Genomic DNA, 21,630 nt, shown 5'->3' with positions numbered 1-21,630 from the left:
AGGCGACTGACTATGTGGAGTTTGCACGTTCTCTGCATGGGTTTCCTCTGGGTGCTTTGGTTTCCTCCCACAGTCCAAAGATGTGCGGGTCAGGTGAATTGGCCGTGCTAAATTGCCCATAGTGTTAGGTAGGGGTAAATGTAGGGGTATGGGTGGGTTGCGCTTCGGCGGGTCGGTGTGGACTTGTTGGGCCGAAGGGCCTGTTTCCACACTGTAAGTCTAATCTAATCCTAGCAAGAACCCTGAAGTGTAGAGGATAAGGACAACATGCTCTTTCAGTGCTTCCAGTACTGGATGCCTTCTCATATTGTTCCATGCTATGTTTTTACAAATCGTCTTGCATATTAAAGTTACTATCATGAAAGGTTCTTCTTCTACTCTACCTTGTACGTGTCATGTTCGGAGTACTGTCTGTAATTTCTTCCAGCAGGGTAGTGGCACCTCCACTGAGCTCATCTCTCAAGCATCCCTCACTGGCCTCTTTCCCTTTCAACAGCTCCTGGGCATGCATGTTGGCAAAAGTATTGCTGCTGCCTCCTGCCAGCTGGTGTCCTCTCCTTCCTTTTCCCTGCTCCTAAATTGAGTAACTTCCACTAGAATCACTCTTTGGCTCAATGCAGAATTAAGAGCTTCAGCTAAACATTTTCACAGCATGTTCTCAGGCTCCCTAAAGATATGAGCTTTTGAAATGTAAAAGAGGATGTGACAAATAGCAATTGATGAAATAAAGAAACAAAGAAAGCCTATCAGACTTGTTGCACTCTTAGTGCCAGATTCCTAACACCATGCTCTATAATTTTGCTGAGAGCTTTTACCCCGCCCTTATTTAACAAAGAGCAGTCTGTCACAATTTGCTTTCACTGCTCAGCCCAACTGCAAAACTGCAGAGTTCCATACAATTTAATTCAATTGGCCAATAAACAATTGGCTTTTAACTGATTGTTCGTAAGTCTCTGACTTTTGATAGTGTTCGCTATCTGTAAGATCACAATCGGGCATGAAGTCAGAAACTTCTCCCATCATCAGTCTTGATTTTATGGTGTACCAGAGATTTCATGGTGTACACATTCAATTCTGTCCCAATATTAAAGTGATGTGGACCAGAGTGGACGTGTTGGATCAATCAGTGGCACCACCCTTTCTCAGAGCCAAGATCTCAAATCAAGTCGAGGACTGGATTGAAGTTTAACTTCATTCTCCACTTTCCCTTTATTGCTATGACTAAAATTTATTGGCTCCAGACTCAACTGCTCTAATTTAATCTTATCTTAAAAATCTGTGACATTTAATCCTTTTCAATATTTCTATGGCCTTGCCTTCTATTGAGTGAGAAATTTAAAACTGAAGTGAAAAAGATTCAATGGGTGAAGCCTCTACTTCTTTTGAAACCTCTATCTCAGAAGGTTACGGAAGCTCCACTGTTGAGGAAGTTCAAGACAGAAATCCATAGATTTCTTGATAAAATGAAGTCAAGCAGTATGACACTGAAGTAAATGATCAGTCACAATCTAAATGGATGATGAAGCAGGCTTGATGGGCTAAATAACGTACTCCTGCTTCTAAACTCACTTAATTGCTAAACAATTCAACCCAGCTATGTAGGATCCCACCAAACATTCGGATATACACTCACGCATGCATTTTCCTCACTTCCCGTTTGGTGGCCTTATCAAGAGCAACCTGGTTCCCTTCTCTGGAATTCCCTGCCTAACCTCCACTGACTTAACCTGGTTCCCTTCTCTGGAATTCCCTGCCTAACCTCCACTGACTGAACTTGGTTCTCTTCTCCACTGCAAAGTTTTAAAAATTCAGCTCTTCAACCAAGCTTTAGTTACATCCTCTTCATTGCTCCTTTCCTGCTCATTATCTTTAATCCAAACTCGCCTCATCAACTAAGTATCATGCTGTGCCCCTCTTGTCCATGCCAACTGGATTCTACCATTTCCCGTACCTGGAAGAATTTGCTACTGCCACGGATCCTGGAATTGTCCAATATCCCTGGCATCTGTGATTCTTTACAAAGGCCATTGCACACCTGGAGATGGACTGTCAGACAGAGCTGCTCTGCACAGTTCATGACATTTGCCCAGATGTAGCAGATAAGGAAAAGTTGGCATCCCATGATGCAGACAAGGCACCTGACAGTCCTGATGACTGAGGGCATGCAGGACTGGCAGAGGACACAATGCTATTAGACAGTGCGATCCTCATCCAAGGTTCCTACCTGGTTCATTCAGCATCAGCTGTCTGAAGGAATGCTCAGTAGTCAAGGAAAGTCAAAGACCTTCTTCAAGGTCAAGGTCTCCAAGCTGTCAGCATAAATGTCACCATCTGCTTTCACTCTATTTCTCCTATTGTACTGCCTGCCTCTGAGGTCATGGTCTCCTACAGTAACTATTGCAATCAATATCTTCCCTCACTCACTCTCACCTACCCAGTCATCGACATTATTCAACCCTATATGCCCTCTGTGCTGCCTATTTTCTCCCCTGGAACACCTCATCATCTTCCCTCTACCTGCACCAAGCTTTCATCTTGTTTTATACCTCCCTTTCTCTCATTCTAGAGTAAACAGTCCAAAGGCAGGCAGAAAGAACTATGACAGTGCTGGGCTGCCTGACAATGGGCTCCTCACACTCTGCATGAAGAGAATCCAAACTCTGACTATCCATTACTGATTGTTGACTGTGTCCAAGCCTCTGGACTGCAGTTGTTGTCTGCTATTCTGTTCTATTGTATTCTGCTGTATTGTATTGTATTCTATTCTATTCTATATGGGACCAATTCATACAGAGCTCTGAATAACGTGGGCTATAGCAAGAAATCTAGGAGAATCACACGAGAAGTTAGGAAAGGCCTTTCTTGATATTGAGAATAATTTGTCGTATTTTCAAACAGAGTTCGAGGATCAAGCGACATTCTTGCAAGGGAGCATTGTGTCCTCTGCCAGTCTTTCATGCCCCCATTCATCACAACCTCCAGGTGCTTTGTCTGCATTGTGGGATGCCAACTTGCCATGTCTGGCTAAAGAGTGTTTCTCTGAATTTGATTGAGACCTTCCTGAATTATTATAAGCTTCCTGAGTATGTGTCTACACTAAAATGACAGACCACAAAAAGATACGCAAAGCAGGAATGATAAGAGCATCCAAAGTGAGTGAGTTCTGAGAGGGTGAACAAAACTGAGATGCAGCCTGATCCAATTTGTGAGGTAGGTGCAGAAAAAATGTCTCTATAGCAACATTTCTGTGATAGTTGCCAGTGACCCTGAATTCCAGCTTTAAAGTGTAGAAGAGGAGTGGGAATAAGCCATGATGACTGAATGTCCATGGAAAGCAGCTTGAGATGTTGGCGCTGGCGTCCAAGAGAAGCAAGCTGCGAGCTAAAGTCATCAGATACCAGCCCCAACATTGTGTTGAAAACTGTTGATGTCTAATTTCCTTGCAACAGGTTATAGGATAGGAAGCTGCATATTAATGAGTTAAGATTTGTAGTTAATGAGACTGTAATAAGCAATAGTTCCTCTTAATAGGCAACTTGCCACTTCCTAGCAAGAATTTCATGTTGATGCCTCAAACTCTGTTTAAAAATACAACAAATTTTTCTCAATATCAAGAAAGGCCTTTCCTAATTTTGCATGTGATTGTCCTAGATTTTTTGCCATAGCCCATATCATTCAGAGTTCTATATGATTCAATCCCATCTGGAATAGAATAGCAACTTATTGTCATATGCATTTCTGCAAAAAAAAGAAAACTTTTATAAGTCACCGTAACATGACACCTAAATTATTAACATAAATAGAAGACTTAAATAAGGAGAATAAAAAATAAAAGTTCATTACAGTTCAAATAGTAGCTCCATGGCTCCATTGGAAAATAATTGGCCAGGCCAAGACTGCTAAACTAGGCTGAAACTGCTGAACTAGGCCTAGAGTGCCCCACCATGTCACGACAAGAGCTCCACGCTGGGACTAGACCTCCACACTGGGCAACTGGAAGGCCCAAAAGCAGCCTGGTACAAATGCAGTGGTATATGAATAGGAAGGGTTTGGAGGGATATGGGCCGGGTGCTGGCAGGTGGGACTAGATTGAGTTGGCATATATGGTCGGCATGGATGGGTTGGACCGAAGGGTCTGTTTCCAAGCTGTACGTCTCTATGACTCTATAACTCTATGAGACCTCTGTGCCAGGACTATTCCTTCATGCTGGAATATCCAGGAGCCACTAAAGAAGATTTCCATGCCACGATGAGACCTCAGGGCTGGAACAAGACTGCTAGGACAAGGCCGAGACCGCCCCTCCTAGACAAGGATAAAACACCAGGAAACCGCCAGACTGGGGAACTGTATCACCAGGTGCCATGGCAATTTTGCAATTCTGGGCCACTGCAAACTCCACACTAGGTCTGGGCTGGGAGAAGACGCCTTCCATCAATGTCATCAAAAGTAGGTAAGGTACCATAATAAATGAACATGATTTGGAGATGCCAGTGTTGAACTGTGGTGTACAAAGTGTTTGTCTGTGTGTGTCTGTCTGTCTGGGTTGGGGGTTGTGAGTGTGAGAAAGTATATGTATGTGTGTGTTGTAAGTGTAGAGTGTCTAAAGTCTGTGAGGAGGTGCATGTGTGAGTGTGGAAGTGTGTGTGTGTCTGTAAGGATGTGTGTGGGTGTCTGTGTGCACGTCTGTGTATATGTGTGTCCGTGTGTATAGAAGTGCCAATGTGTGTGTGTAGGAGTGTCTGTGTGTGTGTATAGGGCAATGGTGGTCACCTGTAATGTGACATGAACCCAAGGTCCCAGTTGAATCATTTTGTCTTATATGCAGGGGCCATTACTAAAGGGCTATTCCCAGTGTGGCACCTGATAGATATTCAATGGATTGATTTGTCTGTAGCAGGGATAATATATCAAGTTACGTTTTGCAAGAGGAGGGAACTAATTAATTTCTTGCAGGACAGTTCCTTGTTTCTTTTCTATCTCCCCTAGAAATTCCTGCACATTGAAAACATTCAACATTTTAAAGAATTCAGTTTGCCATATTATTAAAAGTAGCTAACTTTTAAAAGAGCATTTAAAATAGATCAGAAGGTGCACAGAAGCACTTTATGAATCTAATAATGGATTCTTATCACAGAATTCCTAGTTTATTTCTCTCAACCACACAGGTCCCCGAAATCATTTACAGAGTTGCTATCAGCTTAAACAAAGCACCTGAATTCAAGAGAATTGACAAGAGCATCTAGTCACTATGAGAACTGTTTAGGATCCATTCTGCAGAAAAAGGAATTGTCAAGTGGATGACAATTTTCACAATCCTATTGTGTTTTTTTTGATAAAGTTCAATGATCATTGGAATATTTTAGAATGGATATTACAAAAAGGTGCGTCATAAAGTTTTAATGAAGGCAAATAACCTTACCAAGAGTAAATCAAAAAGTTACATTTTTCTCAACTTGTAATATTATTGCTATAATTCTCTGACAAAATGAGTTTTCATGATACTATTTGTTAAAGGAAAAATACCCCTTTATACTTGTCTTTGTCAGGTTAGTTTTATTTCCTGCAGAAGTCAGAAAGGCATAAAATACAAGTTTGAAATGAAACTTTTCAACATATTACACTTTTTCATAGAAAATACAACTGTGACCTTTAAGGTCATTATTCAATAGCATTCTCAAAAATCTCCAGCATAGCTCAAGTTTTTTTCACTTTCAGTTTTCCTTCAGAAGCTTTGTGAATTTGGATGCTTGTAGGAGAAACATCATTTCTTCTCCCTTCAATTTGTCTTGTTAGAGATTATGACCACTTTTCCCTGTCTCTTCCAAATTTCAGAACTGTGCATGTTTCCAATCTGTCACATGTTGTTATGCTTTTCTGAATCCATATAGCTGTTCTTTATGTATGAGCTTGGGCCAACCCATCACAGGTAAGTCCAATCTGTTACCTTTATTTATACTGCTCCCCGAATGTCATCCAAGTTTGAAGACTCTGGCCAAGACTGTTCTCCAGATGGAAATACTGTATTGAGATCAATTGTAGAACCTTGACTAGCCCATCTTAAACTAATATGTCAACACAGGAAAGGAGTGTTGCAGGGTGCAGTGCTGATTCCCAAAGCATAGCTGGTCTATTAAGCAAGTACTTAATTTGATGCTGTCTCAAAGTTCAAACGCTGAAATCATTTATATTACAAATGCAAGTGAGTCAACTAACCCTTTGCGAAAATGGTTAAAGCAGGAATGTTAGCCTGTTTGAAACAAATTCATACTTAACTTTGTCATACATATTATTGCAATACTATTGGCTAAATTCTACCACCTATACTAATTAAGAAACATTTTCCTTAAGACTCATATCATAACTTTATATTTTGGAAATCATCCTCAGATTGGTGATCAGAGCACATCCTCTTATCTTTAAAGTGAATTATATCAATGTTCTCGCATTCAGCCTCTGGTCTAAAAGTCTTGGAAAGCTTGGCACATTGATCAACCAGCAGTTTATGAATTGCATTTAATTCCTGAAACTATAACTAGTTTCAGATTTCTTTCAAGATAAACTACTTCTATGATCTTGATTCTTCACATTGTTGCCCTTAAGCTTCTTGACTTCATGTAGACAGTTGAATTACTATCCAATACTAGCTTGGTGCTGCTTCTGAATGAAACCAAGTATCGGCCTGGAGAAAAATACATCAGTTATTAACTTGACTGTCTTAAACCCCCAAAATTATCCCTTGCTTTAGTTTGTACCAATATTCCTACATTAAATCTAAACAGAAAAATCAAACTTTTCCATCTGTATAACAATCACCATCAAGATAAGATAGAGTTAAACAATGCAATATCATGCAATTTGCTACAGTCACTAATCATCTTGATTTATAAAGTTTACTTCAAACTTTAACCACGTTATTCTACTTAGTTTATAAAGGCAGAAAAGTGCCAACATTTCCTTAGGTTCTCATCATTGTTAGTAATTCAAAACATTGTTATAGCCCGATAATCACTGCACCACAAATACATTTGAGCACATTTGTGTGGAATACTGACCTCCCGCACACAAAAAACACATGAGGAAACAATGTGACCACAGCTCTCGCCTTACATTGCTCAGTCTGGTGAGGAATACCTGGACCATGCATTTCTGACTACATGTTTTTAAATTTCTCAAGGCATGTTTAGATAAACCAATTGGAACATTTTGCAAGAAATAATATTGTTTTTAATTTAAGCCATGACAAAAATAGCAGTGAGAGTATCTTGACTGAATTTTTTGCCATTTACAATCCGCTGAATTTCTATCTTTTAGAGTAATAAGTTGCTCATGGATTTGACTCAGTTTAAAAGGATTGAGTTAAACTCTATGATACCAACAAAAGATGGTATCTAAGTTGCTTAAGATTTATTCAATTCGCATCATGATTTTGCTTGCGGTCACATGCACATTAAACAGTTCACTAATTAGTGAATCCAGTAAAATATTTTTAATATTGTGTCCATGAAAAATGATCAATTCCACAGATACAATTTACTGTTACTAGATATTATACATTTATTTCCCCCTTATCTGAGGTTGACTTCATCATGGAGATCTCATTTGCAAAAGAAAAACTGCACTTACAATGTTGCCAGAGATTACAACTTACATTGGAACTGCAAGTCAGATTCCAAAGTCAGGCTAAGAGATCAACTGGCCCCACCTTTTTAGCTCAGCATCTTTAGCATTCTAGTGAAGTAGGAACATGAAAGCAATGTTCAAGGTGATACTAATGAGTAGCTAAATGCTTGAGCATGCTATATATCTTGAATGTTCTTCTCAGCTGTGACCTCCACGCTCAGACTCTTTATTCAAAAAGAAACATCAGCTCCTTTTAAAGTCTCCCTGGCTGTATTATTGTGTTGGAAGCCATCATTCCACTCATTAAATTTTCATGTTAAATCCTGTGTTAGCTAAACTACTATTGCGACACCATTAACATACTTGCATGTAAAGCAAAACAATTCTGTCTTGTCCTGAGTAATTAAATTATTATCCAATTGCCTGCTTAATTCCTGTCTCCATTATTTTGTCAAAGTGTGCACCTTTGAATTTTCTGCTGCTGTCAAACAAAAACAGTTGGGCTTAGTGAAACCAGTTTTTAGCAGTATAATAATTATCAGTTTATGATTATCATTAATAAAAAATCAAAGTTGAATCAATTCATTGCCTCCTGAATTTTCATGCTACTTTCTTTTCAATTTTTAAGTTCTTAATTTCATAACAGTGTCATAATGGTCTTCATTTCTTTATACACATTATTATGAATAAATCAGATTTTCTCCGCGAGCACTGACTAGTGGACTATTTCATGAGATATTGGTCCCTATTGAGCTTGTCATAACCTGCATCTACATTCAATGCAGTAAATATGATAACTATACCAAGCCGTGTTTTCTGCTGGGTAAAAGTGAAACTTTGGCACTGTTGTTGAGAGTGACAGATTGCAGCAGCCTCCTCTGTATTGTGGACAGACAGCAAACAACCCTGGAGGTTGTAAGATGGCCAACATTTGTAGTCCAAATTATCATGAATGCGAAATCCTTCATATACCTTATAATCTGAAAGACAGTAACAGGAAAAGTGTTACACCTTCACATTTTTAATTTCACGCTTTGAAGTCACATTCCAATTTGAATACATAATTTCAGAATTGAAAATCCGAAATTACTTTGTTCTGTAATTCATTTAGGAGCTCCAAACACACAAATCATTGAATTGGGCCTACTTAATGAACATTTATAACAAAATAAAGCCTTTGAAAAAACCTGCATACCTCTCTTCTGAATTGAACCTATTTTGGTAGTGATTTATTCTGGAACTAATTCCACAACTTTGTGGTACAAAATCGCAAATGCATAATGTATATGGGATGAAGCAAAATCATATGGGTTCCAATTTACTCAGTTGCTATACCACAAAGCATTCTCTGGACTCAATGAAATATTACTGTTTCTCCACATTGGTAAATTTCAAACATAAAATGAATAACATATTTAATAGACAGGGACAAAGTACAGATATTAAAACAGCATTCCTCATAGCATGGCCATTACTCAGTGCCTGATATGAATAACCCTATCTCCTAAGGTGCTGCATTTTGGAATCTTAGCAGGACTTATACACTTAATTGTAAGGTCATAAGGGGTGTTGCTAAACAAAGAGACCTAGGAGTACAGGTTCATAGCTCCTTGAAAGTAGAGTCGCAGGTGGATAGGAGAAGGCGTTTGGCATGCTTTCCTTTATTGGTCAGAGTATTGAGTACAGGAGTTAAGAGGTTATATTGCAGCTGTACAGAACATTGGTTAGGCCACTTGTGAAATATTGCATGCAATTCTGGTCTCCTTCCTATCGCAAGGATGTTGTGAAATTTGAAAGGGTTCAGAAAAGATTTACAAGCATGTTGCCAGGGTTGGAAGATTTGAACTAAAGGGAAAGGTTGAATAGATTGGGGCTGTTTTCCCTGGAGCGTGGATGCTGAGGGGTGATCTTTTAGAGTTTATAAAATCATGAGGGGCATGGATAGGATAAATAGACAAAGTCTCTTCCCTCAGATGGGGGAGTCCAGAACTAGAGGTGATGGGTTTAGGGTGAGAGGGGAAAGATATAAAAGAGACCTAAACGGCAACTTTTTCATGCAGAGGATGGTACATGTATGGAATGAGCTGCCAGAGGAAGTGGTGGAGACTAGTACAATTGCAACATTTAAAAGGCATCTGGATGGGTATATGAATAGGAAGGGTTTGGAGGGATATGGGCCGGGTGCTGGCAGGTGAGACTAAATTGGGTTGGGATATCTGGTCGGCATGGACAGGTTGAACCAAAGGGTCTGTTTTCATATTGTACATCTCTATGACTCTATGACTCTATCTATGATTTCTTTCTGATGATACAAAAGTGTATTTGGCCCATTTATAATAATACAAGGTTACATCGGTTCCAATACAAAGAAACATGTGTTTTCTTTTCCATCCAAGTTTGTACAGGTTGATATGCTTATAGAAACTGTAATTGTAGTGTTGATTCACATAACTGCGGCCAATCAGTTACATTAAGGATTTCTATCTGAAAAGTTCTTGTTGTCCCTATTGAAGGAATAATAAATTGAGGGAGAGGAAAGAACATTAAATTCACAGCAGTACCTTCTAGCCAGGACTGAAAATGATTAATGCGGGGCAATCCAGATTTGTAAAGATACAACACTTCTTCAAAAGCTTCGAGTGTTTCATTAATCCCATATTGTAGGTCACCTGAGGGTAATATAAATTACAATCAATAATTAGTATTGTGATTACACTGTGGAATTAATGCAAGATAAAGCAATAATTACCTGTTGCATTCATAATTTTCCACAGGAGAGGTCTTAAGGTAGAGGGTGCACCATAAGGCAGCAAGTATGTTAAAAAAAATCTTTTAAAAAAATGGAAAAACATTATTGGAGAAAATACAGTCAAGGCAACATAATATTGAAAGATTATTAATACAGAGGAATAATAGAAGTTAATTTAATCACATGTTTCAGCTGTAATAGCAATAAAATTGTCAGTGTTGTTATAGGCCAGGCCAGACTCCCTTAAAACATTTCAAGAAGGTAACCCAGACCCTAATTTTCCAAGTTGTTTTAAGTAGGTGTTAGGTGGATATTCCAGGAGGAATGCAGCTGGTCAAACCACTCAATTTTAAGCAAAACAGAATTTACTTACAGACTACTGAATGAAACATAAACAAAAGAAAACAGAATTTAGAACAACAATTATTTGAAAACGTGACACGATATCTGCCCGCAGCTTAACAAAGAGCTGCTCTGATTTCCTGCAACATCCCAGAAACACATCCCCTTGGCAAAAAGGTAAATTCAAACACAGGTTCTTACAGGAGAGATGTCACAGAAAGAAGCAGCAATGGAATCTCCTTTCACTCTAGCAGCAGTTTCTCTAGGTTCCCAGCTAAAACTAAACCACACTAGAAAAACTCTTGTACTGGGAGAACTGGCCAACCACTAAAACCCTTTTCCTCAATTGTTGTCTTCTGTTAGCCATAATTAAAGTGACCTAATCCCAGACAAATTGGAACCTCTGCCCTTACAACCCCTCTCGAATAATAAAGGCAAAATAACCTTGTTAAAGGGGCATCATCATCATAGTGTTCATTTTCATTTGTCCACTGAAGGTGACAACAATATTTGGAGAATGCATATCCACACTAATGTGATCCAGAGATTCTGTCAGTGAGGCTGTTTCTCCAAAGAGTGCAGGATTGAGGCAGCACACTCTGCATTCCACCACAAGGTAAAATCATTGGAAAAATCATTCAAATTGAGGAAAATGTTCAACCACACTGCTGATTGTATTGCAAAAACCCAGGAAAAATATGCAACATATTGAATGAGATGATACTAAATGGTCTACTACATCACAACTGCTCATAATTTGCCTGGTTGACCTTGAGAAAGCGAGTTTTATATTCATAGAACATAACATTTCTCAATACTAATGGTTAAAATGTACATGTATTGAGCTAATTTTAAATGTTGTTTTGAATTTCCATCATAATCCAGTTGAGAGATTCAGTTGTTTAACAGCCTGGTTTGCTGTTTGTGGTCATTTTCTTGCGGACACCACTGTTCGTCCTTTACTGTGTGTTTAGGATATTGCCTTTTCCCCGTATAGTTATACGGGAAACTGATGGACACTCCTGAAAATTCCTACCAGCACCGCCAGATTTAAACTACCATCAGGAAAAGGGAAAACAAATTCCACAAGATTGTTCAGACCTTCCACTGCCGTCCTCAACATCCAAGTTGTTACGGAGACAGAAATGACCACTTATGTTCACCCACTATACTAAAATGACAAGAACACTTCGAAAGTTAAGAATGTGGGAACTTTCAACATGATAGGGACAAAGCCCAGCTTTGATACCTGAACGCGTTGTAAAGGTTTCTCTTTTCATTTATTTTATGGCATTTCCCATCTGCTGCACATCGCAGACTGAAACTCCTGGTGGGAAATTCAATGACACAGTCGCTGTCTGTTGTACAGGGAAGTTCTTCCGTGCTGACGTCGTCCAAATCCGTCACTTTAAGCTCTCCGTCCACAAGGACAAACTGACGCGGTTGGAAATCTAACAGAAGCACCGATCCAAGTGGGGAGTGAGCTAAGTAATGGAGTAGCTTCATTAGGCTCAGGCAAATCTGAAACACAGTGCAGACCAGGCCAGTATCAGGAATCGGCGAACATACAGGACTCAAGGTGACACCTGCCAAACAGCCTTTGGACGCTCACAGGCATCTAAAAGTACAAACGTGACCTGAGTTTTTTTTTGTGGAGAATCAGCAAATGTACTTTGGAGTTTGGTTTGATTTTTGGTTTGCCTAGCTTTAATATTCTGATGAATTCTCTACTTGCCACATATATACGGTTCAGGGGTCCAGCTTACCTTCCGAAAGGAACACGGAATTAAGAAGAGCAGGCTAGTCACTGCCAAAACCCAGGCGCGTAGAATGGGCACTTTGGATCAGATACCGGCAGAACGCCATATTCATTACGACGCAGTGAGAAATTCACGAGATATTGCAGGCGCATAGACTAAATGAGCGTTTCAACCATATGTTTTGGTTATGAAATTGCATGAACACCATTTTCTTCCTGAGTTTTGTCAGTATGTTTGCCTGACTAAATAATAATTTATATTCACCAACAGAACTGAGTTTAGCAGGATATTTTGAAACTGTCAAATACAAATGTCTTGGAGGTCAGTTTTATTACCACGTTATCCTCATTAATGGTAGATTTAGAAATGATTTCTTTTTCTTTGCATCTTCTCTTTATGATGGTTTAAATGAGTTTTTTTCCCCCCAAGGGACATCTACTCCACAGAACTAGCATATAATTAACACCACTCTTAACCGGTTTAATGCCCAGAAGGTATTGATAATGAGGCTTCCATTTCTTACCCTAAATCTCTCCTCCCAAGGAGTTTGCAAGAGTTGAATCATTTCCACTGGAGCTCCCTGTTCCACCACCGCGGTAATGACAGGCCCATCTTGCAAACTGCCGGAGTAGCACTGACCGTACAACTATACGGGAAAAAGGCAACATCCTAAACACACAGTAAAGGACGAACAATCTAAGCAATGTCAAAATCATACAAAGAAATGATAAAATTGCTTGTCCATACATATTCTGTTCACCAAACACAAAAGTTCCATGTATGTAAAAGTTTAATGTATATAAAAGTCCTGTGTATATAAAAGTTCCATGTATGTAAAATGTCCATGTATGTAAATGTTCCATGTATGTAAAGCCTTTAAATATTGCAGACAACAATCCCAAGGATTTTACAGAAGCGCAAATAGAGAAGTATAGAGCGAACCAAAAGTGATGTTAGGCCAACAGTTTATTCAAAGATGGAGATAGAATCATAGAAATGTACAGCAGGAAAACGGACCCTTCTGTCCAACTCACCGGAACAACCAGGAGCAGCAGTCGGCCATCCAGGCCTTCCAGCCTGCTCTGCCATTCAATAAGATCATGGCTAATCTTTTCGTGGGCTCCCATTCACTTACCCGTCCTCTCATCTTATCTCTTGATTCCTTTATTGTTCAAAGAATATGTACCTTAGCTTTAAAAACGTTTACTGAAAGTGGCGTCAACTACTTCCCTCGGCAAGGAATTCCGTAGCTTCCCAACCCTCTGGGTGAAGAAATTCCTTCTCAATTCGGTCCTAAACCTGATCTAATCTAATCTAATCTGTAAATAATCTAACCTAATCTCTAATCTTCAGGTTATACCCTGTTGTTGTAGTTTCACCTGCCAGTGGAAACATCCTGGATCAGTGGTGCTGGAAGAGCACAGCAGTTCAGGCAGCATCCAAAGTGCAGCAAAATCGATGTTTCAGGCAAAAGCCCTTCATCAGGACTCTTCCAGCACCACTGATTCAGAATCTGGTTTCCAGCATCTGCAGTCATTGTGAAAACATCCTCTCTACTTCTGTCTTATCTAATCTTTTCAGAATTTTATATGTTTCTATAAGATCCCTCTCCATCTTCTGAATTCCAATTAAAATAATCCCAGTTTACTCAGTCTCCCCTCATAAACCAAATCCCTCAACTCCAGAACCAACCCAATGAGCGACCTGTGCACCCCTCCAGTGCCAATATATATTTACTCAAATATGGGGATCAAAACTGCACAGGGACCAAAAGTGACCAAACCTCCTCCGTACCGACCAAATACCTTAAAATTAATCTAGTCCCAAGATATTAAGGAGCATCATAAAGGAAAAGAGAGGTGGAGAGATTAGACTGTACAGAGCTTAAACACAGGAATCTGGAGGGTTTTTTAAATGATTTCTGTCACATAATAATGTCAGCAAATTAGATGGTGCAAAACCTTGTGGAGTTTTAAGCATGTAGATTGCGCCCACTTTCTGCTGAAGGATCTAACATCCTTGCTATTACTTCAGCACCTGCCTTCTGACAAGGCTGACCACACCCCTGGTCGCAAAGGTGTCTTTCTGCCTAATGAAGAGATTCTTGAGATTGCGTGAGATCCTCAAGGCCTTGGGGTCAGCGCTCACATTAACCCAACGTCAATCAAATCAATATCAAGCCATTGGCACTAGTTAATTCCAACAACCACTGAGATTACCATGAAGGCTTTCCTTCTGAACTTCTCGTGCACCCGCTTAACATGTCCATAAACCATTGTGTTCACATTGAATCTTCCTCAGTTTCTATTCCAGCCTAGTTTTGTAACACAGTCAATTTGGATACATTTCACTCGGCCTTCTCAGCTATGGCATTGATATAGATTGTAAATAGCCAAGTGTGAAGCACTGATCCTTGCATTACTTCAATACAGCCTGCCAAACCAAAAATGACCTGCATATTCCTAAGCCCTGTTTTAACTTTGTTAACACATCTTCAATCAATGCTAATACGTTACCTCAAATACAGAAGTTCTAATTTTGTTAGAATAATCTCTTTTGTTAAGACTTAGCTAATGCTTTTTGAATTTCCAATTACATCTGATCATTCCATCTCATCTATCCCATTGTTGAATCAAAAATTCTAACTGATTTATGAAACATGATTTGCACATCATATCGGCTTTGTCTACACACGTAAAGATTTTTAAAGTACCACATCCTTAATAAACTAACATTTTTATGATCACCTTTACATTCCTGGAATACACTAAAACAGAACGCGCTGGAAAAACTCAGGGAAGAGAAACAGAACTAACATTCTGAAGTTCTGAAGAAGAGTAACTGGACTCGAAACATTAACTCTATTTTTTACTGCACAGATGCTACCAGGCCTGCTGAGTTTCTCCAGCAATTCCTCTTTTTATTCGTCTCCAAAAGAGTTCTACTAGTTCCGAAATTCTGACACGCTTGTAAGTTCCCCTCTGATCCACCCACTGCCCTGGCAATTTATCACCATTCCTTAGTTGTCACAAAGTCAAAATCCTGAGACCATCCCACCAACCTCCCAAAAAGCATTGTGAGTGTCCTTACACCACGTATACTGCAGGGCTTCAATAAGGCAGCTCGCACTATCTTCACTGAGGCAGTTAGAAATAGACAATACACAATAGGTGCAGGAGTAGGCCATTCTGCCCTTCGAGCCTGCATCACCATTCAATATGATAATAGCTGATCATCCTTAATCAGTATCCTGTTCCTGCCTTATCTCCATAACCCTTGATTCCACTATCCTTGAGGGCTCTATCCAACTCTTTCTTAAATGAATCCAGAGACCGGGCCTCCACTGCCCTCTGGGGAAGAGCATTCCACACAGCCATCATTCTCTGGGTGAAGAAGTTTCTCCTCATCTCTGTCCTAAATTGTCTACCCCGTATTTTTAAGCTGTGTCCTCTGGTTCGGCACTCACCCATCAGCGGAAAAGGGGCAGAAAATGCTGGACTAGCGAGCCATGTCCATGAATGAGGAGCACACATTCTGTCTTTATTGCAACAAACTCCTGGATGTGCTTTTGTCCCTGTATTTTAGAAATTGCAACTTAATTGTTTGCCGTTAGAGCCACCAGCTTAGTGACTGAAAAGTGAAATTCTGTTTCCGTCAGTTTTATCAGTTTTGTTTTCTGCGAGGGAATCCTGTGAATGAAATCTCGTAAGTCGTTCCAGAAAGGCACGCGAAGGCAGACGATGCGTTAGTCAATCGAGCAATTATAATAAATATTGTTCTGTAACTCACAACTCATTCCTCGCTGAATAGAGCGTATCAGGAACTAACTAATGAATGATGCGAGTACAGTTAATATGAGAGTTAAATACACATTTCCAATCAACATTAACAATCATTCATTTGCCATGTGCCTCACTGTTTTGATTCAGTTTAAATATCACAAGGGCTGGACTGGAAATAAAAACTGAAAGAATTGTGGATGCTGGAAATCAGAAACAAAAACTGCTAAAAAAAAGCTCAGCAGGTCTGGCAACATCTATAGAGAGAAATCAGAGTCAACGTTTCGGGTCCAGTGACCCTCAAAACAGTAAGAGAATTGTAAGTAAGTTCATTAAGTCAATGAAGTCTTTTTTGAATGTTCTCAGGCGCGTTGACAAACGAAAACATTTACGTAACGCGCGAATTTTGTCTAAGTATTAGTTCTTTCTCTGTCCGACAATGTTCAGGAACCGCCCGAATTACCTGGATGATATTCGGATGTTGGAGCTTCTGGAGAAGAATCATTTCCTTGATGATTTTATAAGCTGCCAATCTGAAGCAGTCTCGTTGCTGTCCATACCGCTGGAGACAGCGCTTCACTTCAACACCCTGACTGTTCACCGTTTTCAGGGCGACGGCAGTTCCGTCCTGCAGCGTCCCTTTCAGAACGGTCTTAGTATAACCAGAGCCCAGGAATTCAATTCCCGTGATATTCCTGAAGTCATTGCAGCCCACAGTCCCTTTGGAGAGATTCCCAACAGCTCTCCGCGTTTTCTTATTGAAGACATTGCCACCAGCCTGAGCTCTTCCCAGCGAGGATTCCTGAAAGTGGGAGGAGGGTTCGGGGAGAAATATCGCTCGTTCCCAGTGAACATCTTGATAACGATTGATTTCATCCACCCTGCCTTCGAGTGCGTTCGCCAGCTCCCGCTGGCGGGAGGTACAAAGCGACTCCTGCTCGTCAGAAACCGCAGCACCCTTTCGCCAGCGAGAGCTCCCGGGGGCTTTCAGGATCAGCAACGCCAGAGTGAGAAGGAGAACTGCAGAAACAGACACGGAGGAAAGCTTCCCCATCCTGACTGTCCCTTGGCCCGGCCTCGCTGCCGAAATGTATTCGCTTGTTAGCGTCTGTCACAGAAAACCCAACTAGGAAAGCAGCTATTTCCAACAACATACCGGAGGTGTGTCTCTCTCTCTCTCCCTGCTCCTCCCATCCAACAGTGCAGACACATCCTCCCCAGTGTGCTCAGCCCCTTCCACTGGTGTATCACTGGAATCACTGGCAGGTTTCACTTCTTGTAGTGTCATGGTTAGACTCTTGAGGGAACGGTGGCTGTGGACATTTAATATGCTATTCCGAATCCTTAATTGCCTTACTCTTGTAACTGCATGTGTAGATCGTGAAAATTACAAGTAAAATCGCCCTACCACAATATTTCTCTCTTAATCTTTTCAAAACCAGTCTTTCCATCCAAATCTTTGGCCACATACCATTACCTCTTTACCACGCTGCTCAGCACTCCTTCCTTTTAGCCATCTGATATGCTGAAAGGCACTGAACAGTTCAGATGTGAGAAGCTCGCTCTGATTGGCTGAAACATATAGGAGCGAAAATAGCACCAGGAGCAACCATTTGGTCCATGCATTTTTTAAAAAATATGTGTTCATGGAAGATGGATGTTGCCAGCAAAGATATCACTGCCCAACCCGAAAGATAGAGTAGAATAGTAATGGTATTGAACTGGACTGATCAAATAGCTGGACTATTGATGGAGAGACATTCGCCCATAAAGAATAGGAACAGTAGTAGGTCATTTGGCCCCTGGAACCTCTGCCGTTCGAAAGAATGATGGCTGATCACATTCACTTCCTTGTGTTCTCCCTGTAACCCTTGATTCCCGTTTGGATCAAGACCCTATCTCAGCCTTTATTATCCACAAGACCCCTGCTTTACACTTGTCTGTGGCGAGGAGCGCCAATGACTCATGACCCTCTGAAGAAATGTCTTCACATCTCAGCTTTAAATAGCCGCTCCTTTATTCTGAGAGCATGCACATCATCACATCTTTGGATCTAAATTCAAATAATTAAATGAATATAAAATAAAAGCCTTATAACAGTAACGATAACTATGAAAATATAGTTGTCACATTAAAAAGGCGTGAAAAAATGTCTGATTTATGAATGACCTCTCGAGCAGAAAATCTGCTGTCCTTACACAGTCTGACCTTTATGTAATTTCAGATGCACACACAAACATGGTTGATGCTTACTGCCCTCTGAAATGGGTAAGCAGGAGAATCAGTTACATACAGTACATACATACAGATATACAGCATGGAATAAATATGCTTCGGTCCAAGTTGTCCATGGTGACCAGATATCCCATATAAATTTAATCCCATTTGCCAGCATTTGGCCAATATCCTCTAAACCCTCCCTATTCATATACCAGCCAGATGTTTCTTAAATGTTGTAATTGTACCAGCCTCCACCATTTCTTCTGGCAGCTTATTTCATACACACACCACCCTCTGTGTGGAAAAGTTGCCCCTGAGGTCCCTTTTAAACCTTCCCCCAATCACCTTAAACCTATGCCCTCTAGTTTTGGATTCCCCCACCCTGGGGAAAAGACCTTGGAGATAGTGAGAACTGCAGATGCTGGAGATCAGAGTCAAAATGTGTGGTGCTGGAAAAGCACAGTCGGTTAGGCAGCATCCGAGGAACAGGAGAGCCAATGTTTTGAGCATAAATTCTTCATCAGGAATGTTCACAATTCTGATGAAGAGCTTATGCTCGAAATGTCAACTCTCTGGTTCCTCAGTTGATGCCTGACTGGCTGTGTTTTTCCAGCACCACACTTTTTGACTGGGGAAAAGACCTTGCCTATTTACCCTATTCATGCCCCTCATGATTTTATAAACCTTTATAAGGTCCTGATTTTATAAACCTCTTCGATGCTCCAGGGAAAATAGCCCCAGCCTATTCGGTCTCTCCCTATAATTCACACCTTCCAACCCTGACAAGATCTTTGTAAATCTTTTCTGAACCATTTCAAGTTTCAGGATGTTCTTTCTATTGGAGGGAGACCAGAATTGCATGTAATACTCCAAAAGTGGCTGAACCAATGCCTTGAACAGCCGAAACAGTATTCAATGTTCACCATTTTCTGCTCAAAGGAAAGTAGGGATGGGCGGCAAATATTGGTTGACCTAGAAATGGCCTCATTTAACAACTGAGTTAGAAAAACATTGGCTTGACAATGTGCTGGGGAGCTGTCTTTCCTAATTCTTGCAATTTGCGTGGTGCAGGTACAGCAATGGTGTTGCTGGACAGGGTGTCTCCATCTTAGACAGTACCTTGAGATTGAGTAGACCTTTCTTCCACTCCTTTGTTGTAGTTCGTGAGATGATTAAACAGCTTAATATTCAATCTACACACTCTGGCACAAGTGGGGCAGGTGGGCACTTGCTGGAGTGGATGGCGAGGTGGAACGTTTGCACACTCCATCCTCTGGATTCCACTTGGCCCTGTCAGTAATGCTCAAAATGGTCAGCTCCTTTGAGGATTTTTTTTTGCCAGTTTAAACAACCTTGAGCTAGAGATTCTCATGTTTTGGTGGGCATAATACTTTTTTTTCAGAGAAGTCTTGGACACTGTGGAAGCATTTCCTTGCCCTCATGACAATCACTTTACTTGGTGAAATTCAGAGTCAGAGAGCTTGTTTTGGGAGTCTTGTGTCAGGCATGTGGATAATGTGGGCTGCCCAATGCAGCTGATTGATTGTAATTAGTACCCTAAAGGAGTCTTCTGGGATTTTTGGACAATTGTGATATGTTTCCAAGTGAAGAGAATGCATGTACCTGGAGTAAATTATAGGTATTGGTTCTCTCTTAGTTCTTCTAGGTGATAGAAGTTGGGTGTTTAGCTAGTGTTCACTGTTCACTGCAATGCATCATGAAGATGGTACATTACATATGTTTAGCACTGTGGATTCATGTCAGTTAAGCAGTTGCTTTACTCTTAATGGTGTCTAGCTTGTTGAGTGAAGGTCCTGACTCCAGTTCTGAAGAACTGTAACTAGACTTGGAATGTTAACTCTGTTTCTCTCTACAGATGTTGCCACACATGAGTTACTCCAGCAATTTCTGTTTTTACTTGTGTCAGATCTCCATCATGTCTTTGTTTTATTTTATATTCCTGCTGTATTTCTCTCTCTTTCTGGAATTGTAATTGTTACTTCTTAATCCATTCTAAATTCTAAGAAATTCTGAAATTCAAAACCAAATAAACACTCTCCCTTTAGCCATCTCTTTTAAAACTCATGCTATCAAATTAGGCAGATTAAATTATCAAATTTAACAGGTTTAGAGGCTTTTCATCCACAATTTCACCAGTATATTTTTTATTAAGATTAATTTCTTATTCTGAAGATCCCTCCAACTCCAGACTGTTTTTTGTGACTTATGTCATGAAGGCAGACTCAAATTATCTGTTTAGTATCATTTTTGAATTCCCCATTATAATTTCTTACTTCTGTAATTTCTTACTTTCATTAATCATTTCCTATTCATATGTCAATGGAAGGTCTTGAAAACCAGTTTTTATATCTTTGCTAATTTACTATAAAGTTCTGATTTGTCTTTGTTAATCAATTTTTGATATTGCTTGATAAATTCCAAAATTCTATCAATTATTTGTCTTACTGTAGTTTTTGGCAAAACGATAAGTTTCTTCCTCAATTCTAATAGTATGATAACAGATTTAAGGTTTTTACACAATGAATAGATATGGAATACCAGTATTGCTGGTATTCAGCAGTAGCTTATAAAGAGAATTTTTAAACACGGCAGAGATTTAGAAAAAGAGTGGGGAGTGGGACAAACTAGTTTGCTGTTCAAAAAGAAGCCAGCATCAAGATGATGGGCTGAAAAGCCTAGTTTTCTCACTTCACACTTATAATTCTTCTCCTTCTCATATGTAAATTAGTTTGGATATTTCCACATTAAGCATGACCCATAAATATTATTGCATTCAGAAATGTTACATGGTATCCTTCTATTTCATATATAAGAAACCCTGCTCAAAAGAAACTTCAATTTTGATCAAAACAAACATTGAGTTAAAAAAGGACATGTATCCAGTCATGTTTAAATATGTCTACATTTGAATTATTTTGAGCAACCATATATAACATTTTGCTCTTTCTTTAAACTGACTTGATTTTAATTGTTGTGAACATTTTGCTCAGAAAGTAAGGAATGTTGATATTTTTCACTTTGCACACCTTACACTAGATTTTAACACACGCTTTGAGACATTGATGCTCGAATTAAAAGATCTGCTGAGCCCATGCTTGTTCTTTAAAAAAACTTCAAGGTTGGCCGTCATAAATATTA

General features: G+C 39.9%; 1 protein-coding gene across 1 annotated transcript; it reads right to left on the bottom strand.

Moving 5' to 3' along the window:
* Positions 1-6,509: 6,509 nt before the first annotated feature.
* LOC132817943 (extracellular tyrosine-protein kinase PKDCC-like) lies at positions 6,510-17,015 on the bottom strand. Its single transcript, XM_060828495.1, has 7 exons — positions 16,715-17,015; positions 12,996-13,118; positions 11,962-12,233; positions 10,371-10,450; positions 10,198-10,290; positions 8,425-8,613; positions 6,510-6,680 (listed from the first exon to the last, which is right to left on the bottom strand). The coding sequence occupies exons 1-7, from the start codon at positions 16,754-16,756 to the stop codon at positions 6,583-6,585; spliced, it is 897 nt and encodes a 298-aa protein (XP_060684478.1). The 5' UTR covers positions 16,757-17,015; the 3' UTR covers positions 6,510-6,582.
* Between the last annotated feature and the right edge of the window lie 4,615 nt (positions 17,016-21,630).

This window comes from Hemiscyllium ocellatum, chromosome 8 (assembly GCF_020745735.1).
Source record: "Hemiscyllium ocellatum isolate sHemOce1 chromosome 8, sHemOce1.pat.X.cur, whole genome shotgun sequence".
In the NCBI taxonomy this organism is placed as follows: Eukaryota; Metazoa; Chordata; class Chondrichthyes; order Orectolobiformes; family Hemiscylliidae; genus Hemiscyllium; species Hemiscyllium ocellatum.
The sequence above is the reverse complement of the archived record's forward strand: the minus strand, read 5'-3'. Positions and strand labels throughout refer to the sequence as shown.

Bases quoted from the DNA above. Each gene is read 5' to 3' on its own strand.
- LOC132817943 (XM_060828495.1), bottom strand. From the start codon at position 16,756: ATGATTCTTCTCCAGAAGCTCCAACATCCGAATATCATCCAG. The intron at 13,119-16,714 runs GTAATTCGGGCG...TTTCCCGTATAG, and splicing joins AACATCCGAATATCATCCAG to TTGTACGGTCAGTGCTACTC. The intron at 12,234-12,995 runs GTAAGAAATGGA...ACTGTGTTTCAG, and splicing joins CTTGGGAGGAGAGATTTAGG to ATTTGCCTGAGCCTAATGAA.